The following is a 14808-nucleotide window of genomic DNA, read 5'->3' as shown; positions in this document are numbered from 1 at the left end:
TAGCGTTGTTCAAGTTTTTCATGTCATTTTGTCAAAAATGAAAATGAGACAGCACTCACATTTCTCCACCCATTGACTGTCTGTTGGCGACTGGCAGGAAAAAATTAAAGCATATGCACTAGGTAGCCTAAATACATGTATCAAACTTTGCCTTCCTATCTTCATTGGATCAAGCACCAAAAATTATGGTCAGATACTTTTCAAACAAATCTCAGATATGCGATAATCAAGAAAAAAAATTTGATTGGAATACTATTTGAAATTTAACTAAGCTATTAAAGATAGAGAATTACATCAGATTTACAAAATAGAATTCCACAGCTCATATGACATCTACCATTTTTGCAGACATTACAATTGAATAGTCAAAGTCCAATGCTACTGTCAGCCTCAAAATTACTTTTTAACACTCATTCATGACAACGTACCTAGTCTATAACACTCAATCAACTTCAACCCATGGCTAAGTTATTTTATTGCCTCCAAACACAATCACAGCTTATTTCTTTCAATGGACTAAGGTGTTAAAAAAACATTCCGAGTATATTATACATGTAATGCTCATTTATACACAATTTACTGTTGCACAAATTGCGAAAACATTTTCAAAGGTCCAGATTGAAGTCACAAGGTAATTTTAAAAAGCCATCGGGGTTATAGACTTCTCTCCCCCCCCCCATTTAATAAGTTTTCAGAAATAACCGCAAATTTCATTACAATTTTAAAAATGAAAATTTTACCACATACGATTTATAAAGAAAACTATACCCAGACTTAGGCGAATTTGACTTGCATGGTTATTGTTGGTTCCCTGTATTACGTAACTTTAGGGTATTTCTGTACATGTAAAATGAAATATTGGTGGGTACGTCTCAGTTCAAAACTTCATTTGCTCAGGAACATGCACATAATGATTAAAGGATGAATAGATACTGTGATTTAATGCCTGATTCACATGCAATGTCTCTAAGGCAATATTAACATTGCATTCAAAAGCATCTCATTTTACAAGCTTGTAGAGCACCAGGGTATTATTAGTGAAAAGACGAGCACATGCAAAGTTAGCTTGAAGCACCACAACCACATAGTGATGGAAATACAGATGATTTTGCCTTTAATGCACACAAAAACACCCTATTGCAATGATAAATTGAAATGGAAAAAAGAATTTGGCGCATAATGTATTTGTTGGAAACAAATTAATAATTTTCTTACATCTAAAAACATTTGACCCAGAGCGAGTAAGTAAAAAAACATTATTCAGAATATTGACCAGCATCACAAATTCCTACTAAATGTTTCATATTTACATCTGGTATGCACTGCTTATGTGTATGCAGAATTATGAGTATAACTTTGCTATACAAAGCATTTTTATTTATATGTGCTTATGGAAATCTATCGTTAGGTTATTTTCGGAGACACAATAGATTTAAAAATGGTAACCATTCTTAGCCACTCCCGAATGAGAATGAGGTGACTAGCCAATCACAACAATCTATAGCAAATGAAACTGGACACGTTGATAAGAAGGGGTCAACACTCAGACCACCTTCCAGACTCACCTTCTAAAGATGCCCACCACAGCTGTGGGCGAAATGTCAAAAAGAAATAGCAGGACATAGCCTAACAACATGGTAAGTTCTCATTCTCAAATGGACGCTGGCCGTGAAAATGCAGCCAGCCTGTGCAAATGCAGGTACTATGCTTTTATTGATTCAAATTCAAAACATGCCAATGAAGGGAGGCTGGTATGGTACTGCTCTTACAATCGATGTTTAGATCTACATTTATCGAGTCAATCCATAAAAAAAAAAAAAAAAGAAAAAGGCAGGATTTGGACTTGTACTCTGCTTCTCACTAATTCAAATATATCCTACATGTTCGAACAACTAAAATGAACAGTGACAGTTTTTGAAAAAACAACTGATTCTGATAAGGGGAAATCTGATTCTTATATAACAGATAATTCTCTTATTTCAAAACTATTTGGTTTTGGCAATTTGATTCTCATAAATGGTGGCTACTATACTTCTTCCAGTTTGAAAAAAATAATTAAATAAACTAGGTGAATGCACATAATTTTTTAGCCTTGTTTCTTTTAAAAATTGGATCAAAGATACTAAAACCATAAACCGAAAGCTTGTTAATTTCACAAGACATTGGGTATCTTTTGATATTTAAGAGTTTTCAATGAAAAAAGACCAAGATCTTTTCATGCACATGAGATAAAAGAAATACCCTGAAATGTGTATGTGAATTTAAGATATGACACAGCATGCTTAAAATCATTGAACACAATAATATTAATACATGCTATCTAGATTTATTAATCAATAAAACATAGGCAGGTTAAAGTATTAATAAAAGAAATACAGATTTACAGAAGAAAAAAAAAACTGTAAATGATGACTAAGGTTGTTAAAGAAATTCATGCATTAGACAAGAGGGGGTCTAAAAGAGTAAGGAAAAAGAAAAATATTTTTTTTTATCTAACAAAAAGATGAATGACGTACCCACCTCTTGCAAATACTTCCCCTCGGACAGTAAGTTGATTTGCAAAGGATATTCATACCTCATTCTCTGCATAAAGGAAAGCTGCCTTCAAAAATTGATTCTGACATGACAGGCAATAGACTTTTTCTAAAATGCATTGTGACCCAAATATGCATGAAAAATATGATTATCCTCAGATCACTAACAGTGATTTTATTCCCACCCTCTTTCTCTAAGATCTTCGACATTTTGAAATGTTACTTTATTCCGAAGACCAGATTTTAGATTAAAGAGTACTCTTGATTTATTTCTGAAATTCATAAAAACTAAAATTCATTTTAAATGCAGTCATTTAGAAGAGAAAGCCAATTTGAGTTTAATTACAAGTAGTTTAGCTTGGTTCATAATCCTGAGTACTACTGCAAGCTTTATGTAGCCGATTAGATTTTCTCTCTGCTACTGTTAACCACTGGGAGAATTCTGGACACGAGAATGACCAATCCAACGAAGTCAAGCCGAGTCTGTGAACAAACAGCGATGTTTTCTATGATTCGGTCAGTCAAGAGGAAAGCCCGAATAGTTTCAATCCTGTTTAGTCAGTCTGTTTCATTTAACATCTCTTGATGGTGTCAGCTGCTGGTGGTGGAGAAGAGTCTACTCAATACTCAAATTAACGATAGCCTTTTAGCCCATGAAAATTGTATACACTGCTAGTTATGTTGAACTAAAATTACATCCACACCTCATGCTTTCTAATTTAAATCATAAAAGATCCAAGACTAAAAGAAAAAATTCTAAAAAAGCTCTAATGTGTTATTTTGCTGGGTGAGTTCTTAAGTGAATCAAAAGCTAAAGCTCAATACAGTGGTTATGCAGTGTGACTTGGACATTAATTTTTGACGCGAGTCTTTTCACACCTTGCACCATTCAAACTGCACAATGTTCCTTCAGAATTTTTCTGCAACACAGCAAGGTTTCACTAAAAAAACTTCTTAGAAAAACTATCATGGCAGCTAGTGGTTCCACACTATCTTCACACTTTGTGGAATCTCAGGAAACCGTTGAAGCATTGATTGAAACAGATTTTGGTGTATAGGGTGTCTATCACTTCAATTGTTGTGTTCTGAGATGCCTAACGTATTAATTACCCATTCTAAAACTATGAAATTACATTAACTCTTAATTATAAGGATACACAAATTTTCAAAACAGAAGATGTCTGTATAGCTTTTTTTTGGTGTTGAATCACAGTGTTCATAGAAGAATTTCACTAGTAAAGCATGTTCTTACAGAGTGTCCCAAAATCGACTGATGGTTTTCAAAATGTGATAGCAAGAAAAAAGATTCTAAAGTCATTCTTGTGGAATATAAATGTGTTGTATAGTTATTAAAAATTAAAAAAAAAAATTAACTTTCAATACGGACACCTTGAGCCCAGAAATCTAATTAGAAAGTTGTTGACCTATTTCTCCTGATGCCAACGAAGAAAAATTTAACATTTCTAAGTGCAATATTTAGAGAAATCTGAATTTAAAAATCAGAAAAGTTGGGAAAGAACAGCATACACCAAGGGACACTTCTTTCCTTGATTTATACTTTTTTTTATATGGGCACAATTCAGGTCTATCGCCATAGACAATTTACTACCTAGCGAGTTGTGCCGGAATTGTAAGTGTGTGTACCTAACAGTCTGAGTGAGTATCTAGTGTTGTGTATGATTTTTCAGTGCTGCCATCTATATCTCAGAAGTGAAGTGAGTGATGTGTAGTGACTGTATATTTGTCTGTTTGTAGGCCTGTTGCTCTCTGTGGCGAGACTTTTTAACTGGGAGATCGACTCGCATCTTGATTTTTCCTGTCTTCCCCCCAACTTTTCTCCAATTTTTGAATCCAAATATCTCTGCAAATATTACATTTAGAAATGATGAATTTCTTTTGTTGGCTTCAGGAAAGAGAGGGAAACAATTTTCTAATTAGAATTTTGGGCACAGAGTGACTGTATAAAAATTTCATTTTTTTATTTTAATAACCATACAACCCCTTGCAACATGAATGACATATCCAAAATTCCTGACTTCGCACATTTATATTCTGCAAGAATGACCGATATTTTCCAGTTTTCTTGCTATCCCATTTTGAAAACTATCAGTTGATTTTGGGACACCCTGTATAAGCTTAAAATCATTCTATTTAGGGAAGAAATAAGAACAGACATAGTTTGACGCATGAAACTTGAGCAGTTTGGATATATGTTTGCACAAAAATAGTATATGCACTACAATTTGCATAGAAGACATCCTACAGAGGAGGAACTGATATCAGAAATGTAATCAGTCAATGTATGAACTTTTTTTTGTTCCTGTGATGTTAAATGTCATTTTTATCCCTTCATTAACATGCTCTGCTATTAAAATGTTTCTAATAGGTAGTTAAGTTTTAGACAGCTCAGAACATGTCAAATTGATCATAAACACCCTACACCTGCACACTGATAATTTCTTTTGCACGTGCATTCAAAACACCTGCTTATTTTATGATTAAATCTCTGAACCCCAGGATCAGGATCAACCTCAAGAGGGTGAAAAAAAGGTTTTTTTTGGGGAGGGGGTGTCACAAGTGATTGAAGAGCTTGCAGCAAGAAGAGGTTACAATCCATACAAAGGTTTTTAACAGTTGGCTGATAGTCTAGAGCGTTTCACCCGGAAAGTGAAAGGACATGGGCTTGATACCCCACAGGGGTAGTTGAATTTTCTCTCTTTACAAAATATATCTTTGTATTAGCCAGCTGTTAAAAACCTTTGTATGGATAGTGGAGCGCGCCATCATCCTCGGATAAGTCGCCATCTGGTGGCATTGTCAGCAATTGTGAGCTTTGGCCTGAGTTAGGTCCGACCATCCATGTATGGTCCCGTTCAGTGCACACGAGCTCATAGGAAAGATTGAGATATTCATTGCCTCTGTAGTTTAGTGGTCTAGGGCGTTCACCCGGAAAGTGAAAGGACATGGGTTCGATTCTCAGAACAGTTGAATTTTCTTTCTTTCCAAAATATATCTTTGCATCAGTCAGCTGTTAAAAACCTTTGTATGGATTGTATAGATAGCGGAGAGTGACATCATCCTCAAAGAAGAGGTTAGCTCTATTTTTAGCACATTTGAGTTAATTCCACTTTTTTGTTTAAAAAAAGATATTTTTCGTTTGGTGTTGGACAAGGTGACTCCAGCAGTTGCTGTGCTTCTCAATAGATAGCGCCAACACCCTCATAGCAGGTGGGACCAAAAAAAGATCGACTTCTTCTTGACCCAATGGATGAAAAACAGAGAAAACCCATTCTTGCTCTGCGTAAGCTCTTTAATTTACTCACAAGAAATTTTGAGTTAAAAGCAATTTAAATTAACACAAATTTACTCCTATAACAGTATTTTCTTTTGATATTTTAATTTTTTTTATAAAAATCTTTTAAATATCTGTCTTGGGAGGAACACATCCTTGCCCAGCATAATAATCCAGAAGAAGCATTACACAGTTGGATCCTGATTCCATCTACATACTCATATTGTTAAAAAAAAAGTTTAAGCGCGGAGTTTCCTTGCATCAAGTTCTTGGAGTTTTGACAGGAATTTCTGGTTATAATCTAGTTATAAATATCAAATTATAAGAAAAACATACATCCATATTATTTCAAAAACAAAACACACTTGCACCAGACAGATCATCACAAAACACGGACAAAATAAAGATAACAGATATAAAATTCTGAAACTGATTGGTTTAAAAACAGTACAGGAGCTATATATACACAGTGAAACCTGTAAGAGACGGAATATCAAAGGACTGAAGTAATATTTCGTTTTAAACAGATTTATGTTTTATAAAGGAGCAAATCAAAGCACTAATCATTGAACGAACTATATTTTGATTCTGTTTAAGACAGGTTTCCGTCTCATACAGTGTCCGTCTTAGACAGGTTTCACTGTATATATAAGAAGTCTCCCCAACCCCAACAACAAAGATCGCTGCGAAGACAATGTATAAGGAAAGGCTGTCATTTGGTGGGGAAAAATCCCAGGTCCTTGCGATGCAAGTCCATCACTATGACCACATGACCACACAGTGGCAGGGGATTGAGATGTTGAGGTAAGATGACTTAGTGCAGAGGTTTTCAAACTTTTGTCATAGGGGACTCTCTTGCCCAGTTCATGGTTCACCTGTGGCTCGTAAGAAATTCAGAAGTTATTTTCACTTATAAAGAACCACTTCAAAGCATAAATGGGCAAACAAATCAACATCTTTAGTTCGCCCTGACGTCATATGAGCTGACAAGCACACAAGACTGCCTCAATGGGGGTAAAAGTAACACAGTGAACATATGTCTTGTATTTTACAGCAAATGCTTATTTCTGGCTCTGCGGGAAGAGAAGGGATTCACTTTTCTGATTTTACCATTGACATGCTGATATGGCGACAATCCCTTTCCCAACTATTCTACATCAGGTAGCCATATAAATAAACATCAAACACAAACATTCTTTTAATGAAGTTCCCGAAAACATGTACTCAGTAACCAGCATTATTCTGCAATACATTTAACAGACACGACAAAAAAATATTTAGACATGCCACATATTCTGTGAGACACTCAACATGAATGACATGCTATTGGAAAACATTGAAAAAGTGCATAAAAAGATTTAAATAAAAATATACCTGTTCATTTAGCGATATCACTGTTTCTTCATTGATGTCATTACTTGCGACTATCGTTAGATCTTTGAACCAATTCAAGTTATACCTATGATAAGGAAAAAAAATAAATAGTTAAGGTTGAAATTGATTGCCATTGAATATAGGGCACATTATATATGTTATTATAATTCTATTAGATAAATCATACCTCATTAAGATGAAATTCTGAAACATGAGAGAGAAAAACCATGTGTATAGAAATATATGTATATTGGAAAATTCAGAAATGCTTTGCATTATGAATCATCATAAATTGTTGTTGAAATACTAATTATTATTTATGTTTGTTAAGGATTAATCATCTTATATCATCTTTAATCATCAAATCATAATGTATTACCTGCATGATTATCTGAAAAGTGTGAAAAAATGAACTTTTTTTAAAGACTTGTATACTACATGGGTTGTATTGAGACTTGTATAATACGTAGGAAATTATGATAAAAGGAAATCAAAATGGGCAAAATATTTTGGGATAAGCAGAGTAAATGAAATGACAAACTTTTCTCCAATCTTCTGAAATGTTTCTCTTGCCACAATTGAAAGATATGCCAAGTCACCGCTGTCTATACGTATGCCAGTGGCTCTGTATCCAACATCATTCAAAGCTAATGCTACGGCACAGAAATTAAGAAGACCACTCCTAAAATATACATAATAATGAAGCTAAGCGTGATATAACTAGGAACGAATGTAGCAGTTTACCAAAAAAAAAAAAAAAAAAATCAACAAATTTTAAATGGAAAATCATTAAAAAAGTTATTGATGATGCCCAAAAAAACCACCAAGTTCCTCAAAAAATTTATCTTTAATTAAAAAAAATAAAATAATAATTACTATTCAATCTCTCCCCTAAGGTTCATTTTTTAAGAGAAAAATGATGAAGGAGACTGATCTTTCAGAAAGTATTGGGATATCTTAATTCAATTATTTGAATCGTTATTTTTTCGTGTAGTGTTTTTTATGCCATGTTTTTATCAATGTTTGAGAAATCCAATTTGATATTACTATCACAGCTAGACCAGACATGCACCTTCTAAACATTAATCTGAGGAATGCACAATCAATTGGTGCATGCCGGATATTGCAGTGTGTGTGTGACACGTGCCTAATAATTGTAAATGTACTGTAATAGAATCATTGTATTGTGATAATAGCAATTATTTGAATTCAATAATAGAAGTAAATGCAGAGAAAAAAAAAAGAAAATCCATTTTAAATGCAGTTTTTTGATTTTTTTCCTGTTCCACCGTCTTGGGCTTTCTCTTCCACCATTGATGATTAGGACATGGTTTTTTCTGAGATAAATGGTTAACTTGCAGCGTCTGCATTTCTATTCAGTGTTAATGATTAAGCCCTTTGTTATGTCTTAAATTAAACCTCTTTAATTGAAGAACAAAGACAGAAGATAAGGGATGCAATGCTCAATACTTTGCAATCACAATTAATGGTAATCATGTGATCCAAATTTTCTCATCAGTGTTTGAGGCATGCAATATGCGTTTTTGATGCTGACACATTCCGAATCGAAAGTGGGAGTGGAAGATGACTGAATTTTTGTACATTGTACGTCTGACTCTGTAGGAATACTTTTCTGAATGGAAAACCAGCACATTATTCACACCTAGAAGCTAGAAAACTGACTTTGGCTTTTGTGCTCCCTGCATAGTGTTGAATACAGGATCTTAGAAAAAACAAAAGCTTCTATTGATGAGAATAGCAAGTTTAATCAGAAAGTGCATGAAATTTCTCCTGACATAAACCTGAATGTAAGTTCAAAGCAGTTCATGTATCATTTTTTTGCACCACTTAACATTGATTGAAAATACTAAAAAATCTAGGATTATGTAAATATCAGAAATTGGAAATGCAATTGCAAATGTTTCATAATTTAAACATACCGTATGACATCATAGGTGTCTACTATAGCCATGAACTTTGTAGGAAACGCAACAGCATAAGATATGAAAGCAGCTATTTCTCCCTCGTTCGCCTCAGTGTAAGGCACATGCAGAAACTCTGAAAGCTCATGTTGATGCTTGAGAGACAGTTCAACGAAATCTAATTCTTCTCCAGTTTTGAAATCTCTTAATACCTATTTGAAATATATGTATACGAGATATGTAAGAAGTAAAATGAAAAAATCGAAAATCTCTATGAATACAGATATATGTCTCAATAACTTGAGTCTGAAATGTCTGAGGTTTGGGATAATGAGAGATAAAAAATTTTGAAGTTCATTTTTGAAAAACCTCTTTTACTTTTTGCCAAGAACACATTTTGTTATATTTTCCCTCCTGTGAGCAATTTCAGTTTGAAGGGATCTTGGTTGACCTACACTAGAGTCTTTGGGAGGACTCTCAGGCTAGTATTTTTCACAGGCACCTTTATAATAAATTTATATTAAAAAAATAAAATTCCTATTGGGTCCCTGGGCTGGAGTCTCTGTCATTCCCTCTTATAAGGAGACAATAGATTTTAGCAGCACTAATCTGTGTTGAATTAAGCCCTTGAATTAAGAACAAAGCAAGTAAAAGCAAGTATGCATATGTCCTATTTTCAACATTAACTTCAATTAGAATGCCCACGTCTTCATATAAATAAATGTAATGAGTGAGAGGCTGATGGGGCCCTAGCTCGGTGATGGATGGACCTGGGATTTTCTTAATTTTGTGGCTACACAGAGTGGTCCAGAAGTTTGGAAGTTGTTTGAAAAAAAATTAAAAGAATTTATCAGAGATAGAGACAAACAGCTTCAAGCATTTTGAAAGGGAAAATATTACAAAGAATAGAAGAAAAAACCCCTATAAAATATTTTCTTCCAAATGATTTAAGCCATTTTTAACATCCATGCGACAAAGAACATGGCAGGAAATGCTATATAGGATTAGCATCGTCAACATCACTAAAGGTGCACATTTAAAAATTTTGTAGTAAGCAAGGAAAAAACTTCTTTCAAATGCTTTAAGCCAGTGGTTCCCAATGATTTTTACGCCATGCCCTACTAAAGCATCTCTGAAATCTGGATGCCCCCCCCCCCCCCAGTACTTTTGTCAGGGGGTACCCCCTAGTGCAATGAAACTTCATAGTTCCATAACAAAGTTGTTGTTTTTTTCAAATGTAAACACCATTATTTTTTGCTTTTCCTCCTTAAAATTTAAAACCCCCCATTGTCTTTGCCCCCCCCCCTTCTGTCTACTTTCACACGGACAAAAGCAGTGGTTGTTAATCAGGGGTTCTCCCCTGAGAGACTTTAAGGGATCTGTGAGCTTGGACAAGAAAATAATTAACTCACTGGTTTTATGTTGCTGTACACAGAATATCATTCTTTAAAGTTGAGTTTCAGAGCCTTCATGTTTCGTATTTCTTCATTTTATTGGTATGGGGGGGGGGGGGGCATGAACTTTATCTTACTGGTACTAATTTACCATGGAACACTCAAAACATTAAGAATCCTTAGGCAAACCCCTTCCACTGAAAGAGAAAAATAAAGGAATGAAACTATCGAGAAATTGTTTAAAAATTGAAAATTTGAACTGAAAGAAAAAAAAAAATGGAGCTTGGAAGGGGTTCCAAGCATTCATAGAAAAACTCAAATTGTCCCACATTGGGAATTACCACTTGTTTGGAATTGCTTATAGTCTGTTAAATTCCTCTTGATACAATATCCTTTACTACGATAAACCCCTCAGTAAGAATATTTTTTTAAGAGATTTTGAAAGAGCTACATTTTTTCTAATTTCGTTTGAAATATTCTTCAATTTTATTTAAACACGTCATATATTTTAGTTCTACCAAGGACATCTAACAATATCAGTATTTGGTACTGATATTACATTTTTAATTGGGTTGCTTTATTTTTGAAATATATGACATCCATATTTGCTATGGGCATCTTTTTCTCAGCCATCTCGTTGGGCATTTTGCTTGTTGTGGTGTTGTATTTGGTACCAAATACAAATACACACCATAGCAAATATGGATGTCATATATTTCAAAAATAAAGCAACCCAATTAAAAATGTAATTAGAAACATTATAAACAATATATACACATGATAAAATATTATACAATGCCCATAAAGAATACTTATGGTTGTCTTATTCTAAGTATGAATAGCTTCTCGATTTACCCCAACAAGTTTATTATACTTCTTTTTTAAACATGTCAATTGTGTTACAATTTATTACCTCCAGGGGTAAGCTATTCCATTTATTGACAACCTATTAGAGAAAAATTCCCTGAGACACCATAACCTTGCATTGTCCCTTACCAATTAATACTGGTGTCCCCTTGTAAAAGCAGTCGATTGGCGGTGTACCATAAGTTCATGGTCCATTCTATCCATCTCATTGAAAATTTTGAACACTTTGATCATATCTCCTCGACATCTGCGTTCATCCAATGTAAACATATTCAAAAAATGAAGTCTCTCTTCATAACTCAAGCCCTGTGTTCCAATAAGGACATGTGTAGCTCTTCTCTGCACCCCTTCAACCAAGTCTATGTCCCTCTGCAGGTATGGTCTCCAAAACCTTACAGCATACTCCAGTCCAGGATGAACTAAGTCTCGAAAAAGTGGAAGAATGACTTTAGGAGAACGCGAAGAGACCTTCTTGAAAATGAGACCAAGCATTCTATTCAATGATTACTGAAAGTGTTGAAGTTTTCAGTATCGCTATTTTTTCTGTGATGTACCAGAGTGTATTGCAATAAACCTCTTTACAGGGACAATACATCTGAATTTTGTTCATCAACTAGTTAATTAAGAGTTTAGGCAGCAAATAAATACGCAAAAGTACATTTTCTGGTAGTACTAAAAATGCTAATTTAAAAAAGATGCCAATAGCAGCATAAATTTGATGGCACATGATGATAAAGTTGCCTCTTGCTACAATGATAACCCCCCTACAACTATATTTTTTCTTGATCTGCAGGATATTGTTATATTGAGGCTTCACTGAAAACAATTTTTAAAAAACAGTTATAGTTCTTATTTTAACTTACAGACAATGTCAAGTTTGAAAGGTTTTGCTTTTGAAAAAGTGATCATAATTTAGAATGCAAATGATATCTAAGCAGAAATTATTTAATGTTTGAAACAGTATTGAAATTTATACTCAATAAAAAAAAATTGGTAAGCACATAATCATACAAATTATACAAATACAATGCCACAACAGGCAAATTGCCCAACGAGGTGGCTGACATACAACTGACCTTCATTAATTCAATAGTTTCAAATATTTTGAAGCAATATCTAAAGTACAGTGTTTCGCTACCAGATTTGCATGGTGTGCAATGGTTTATGAAAATTTTGCCTCCAACATTTCGCCCCCAATGTTTTGCCACTGGTGCATTTCGTTCTTGGTACATTTCCCTTGCCCTGCCCGTGTGAGTGACGAAGTGAGTGAATTACCAAGTGACTGTATGAGTGGCTGAATGATCACACGTGTGACTAATAGAAGTGAGTGACCATATGAGTGAAAAAGTGAGAGGGTGGGTGACCGTATGTCACCATATGAGAGACCAAGTGAGTGTTGCCACTCATTTGGTCACCAACTTGATCACTCATATGAACACTCATATGGTCTGACACTAACTTGATCACACATTTGGTCACTCACACAGTCACTTACCTTGTCACTCCTACATTCAGGGTAAGAAAAATATCTGGGGCGCTATGTTCGGGGGCGAAATGCACAGGGGAGGAAACGTACTAGGGGCAAAATGGTACCAGAAACAAAAGAGCTAAATGTACCAGAGGTGAAATTTGCTATTGGGGGGGGGGGGGGGGGAAAGAACATTTTTTTAAGCACTTTAAGATGATTATAATTTTTTTTCTAAGGTCTTTTAAAGACGTGAAAATGAATTTTTTTAAGAATTTTCAAGGAGTGTACAAATCCTGCTGTTTTAGCTAAAACATATTAAACACAACTTATTGGATTTTTTTTCATCCAGAAGTCTGTATTATGTTGCTATCACTATACATGTTCCACAATAAATCATAAAATAAGAACTTACAGCAGTTTTACAGTCCTCAACTGTCTTGTAAGACATTATGAATGCATGAGCATTGGTTCCGCTAAGAGGAATGCCATACAATTTCCCAGCCAGAACGTTGCTCGTGGCATGAAAGCCTGAAAAAACAGTAAAGGAAAATCAAACAAAGATAACTACAAGCAAAACTTGACAACCAAACGTATAAGTATTTTACTCACCTCCAATGTAAGAGTACCTAGATGCAGACAAGCCACCATCTGGGCCTTGAGCTCTACGAAGACCAAACTCTACCAGCTGTATATTTGGACCTGCTGCTATGCGATATCTAGCCGCATTTGTAGCAACTAAACTAGGATACCAAAGGATAGTTTTTGTTAATCAAGCAGTTAAACATTTTGTGATCAAAACAGCATCATTGATACATACTCTAATGCTATTCAGTTTTTGATTCCATAACAAATTACAAAGGAACTTCAGATTACGAGTGATTCCCAAGATGTGCAAAAAATTTTAAACAAATTTTGACTCAACATATGAGTGATGCCTAGCATGATGAGCAAAAAATTTCAAATTTTCAAATGCAGAACCTCTCAAATCCGGACCCAGGTGATTGCAGATTATGGAATTTTCTAAAATATGTGGATCCAGTTTTCATATTTAAAGCTGCGACGTGCCTCTTTGAGCATTTTTATTTATGTTTTCCTTTGAAAGGAAATTAGTAAAGCAATATATATATGCATGCAATAATGGATAATTCATTTTTAAACCGTAATTTCTAAATTAGATATCATTGCTAGAAAAACAGATCCTTTTATTTATATTCTTTAAACATTTTACATAGGCATTACACTAATCCAAAAAAACAAAGGTATTTTTGCTTCTGAAGATTGTATAAGAAATAGTTTTCTGATTCAATATATATATATATCCTTCACACAACATACAAGTACTGGTATCGTAATGGTGCTCAACATTCTAGCTTTTGAAAAGTTCAACTTTCTCACCTGTACTTAGTCTAGTGTTATGTTGCCATTAGCAGCTTATATCTGCCAGATCACTTGACTTTTTCAGCATGTTTGGAAATTCACATAGGTAATCACAGAAAATAAAGTGCTGGACAAGTTTTCAAAACATAAAGGTTAACTATACGAACTGGAGAAATAAAGTTTTTTTTGACAAAAGTTGACATTTACGATTAGTCACATTCATTGAGACATGCAGGCGTCATCATTGTTTCTACTTTCTCAAAGGCCCAAAAAACCACAGTAGACACCAACAATACATCAGGGAAATGTGGTACAAAAAGATAGAAAATAAGTGATGGACTAATAGAAAAACCCAAAATGGAATTAGGGTAAATAAGAAATGTCTGAATTTTCGGTTGAAAAAAAAAAGTTCTCAGCAGAAGTTTCTGGATTATGGTTCCATTCAGATTTATAAATGAGATATTTACAGTAATATGATTAGTACATGCATTAAAAACTCCTAGATAATCATTAATCTATATGAGGCTTTGCCTATTTGTCTTGTCCGTTGAGCATCATGTGATAACTAAAAAGTCGATGG

The 14808-nt window shown here is 34.3% G+C and overlaps 1 protein-coding gene across 2 annotated transcripts in view; it reads right to left on the bottom strand.

The window, feature by feature from the left end:
* The window catches only part of Naprt (nicotinate phosphoribosyltransferase), a 44169-nt gene that overhangs the window by 21620 nt on the left and 7741 nt on the right, over positions 1–14808 (bottom strand). Inside the window, exons 4-9 of one of the 2 annotated variants that reach the window (XM_089250352.1) lie at positions 13461–13591; positions 13264–13379; positions 9141–9334; positions 7742–7882; positions 7201–7285; positions 2521–2583 (exon numbers count right to left, since the gene is read on the bottom strand). In XM_089250352.1, the coding sequence (XP_089106478.1) occupies positions 2521–2583; positions 7201–7285; positions 7742–7882; positions 9141–9334; positions 13264–13379; positions 13461–13591 (730 nt within the window). The remainder of the gene's footprint in view (positions 1–2520; positions 2584–7200; positions 7286–7741; positions 7883–9140; positions 9335–13263; positions 13380–13460; positions 13592–14808) is intronic. The other variant, XM_089250360.1, reaches the window with a different exon arrangement.

The sequence above is a fragment of the Pholcus phalangioides genome, unplaced genomic scaffold (assembly GCF_987345545.1).
Source record: "Pholcus phalangioides strain wild (caught in Gottingen) unplaced genomic scaffold, Ppha-v1.0 ptg000003l_1, whole genome shotgun sequence".
Classification (NCBI taxonomy): domain Eukaryota; kingdom Metazoa; phylum Arthropoda; class Arachnida; order Araneae; family Pholcidae; genus Pholcus; species Pholcus phalangioides.
The sequence above is the reverse complement of the archived record's forward strand: the minus strand, read 5'-3'. Positions and strand labels throughout refer to the sequence as shown.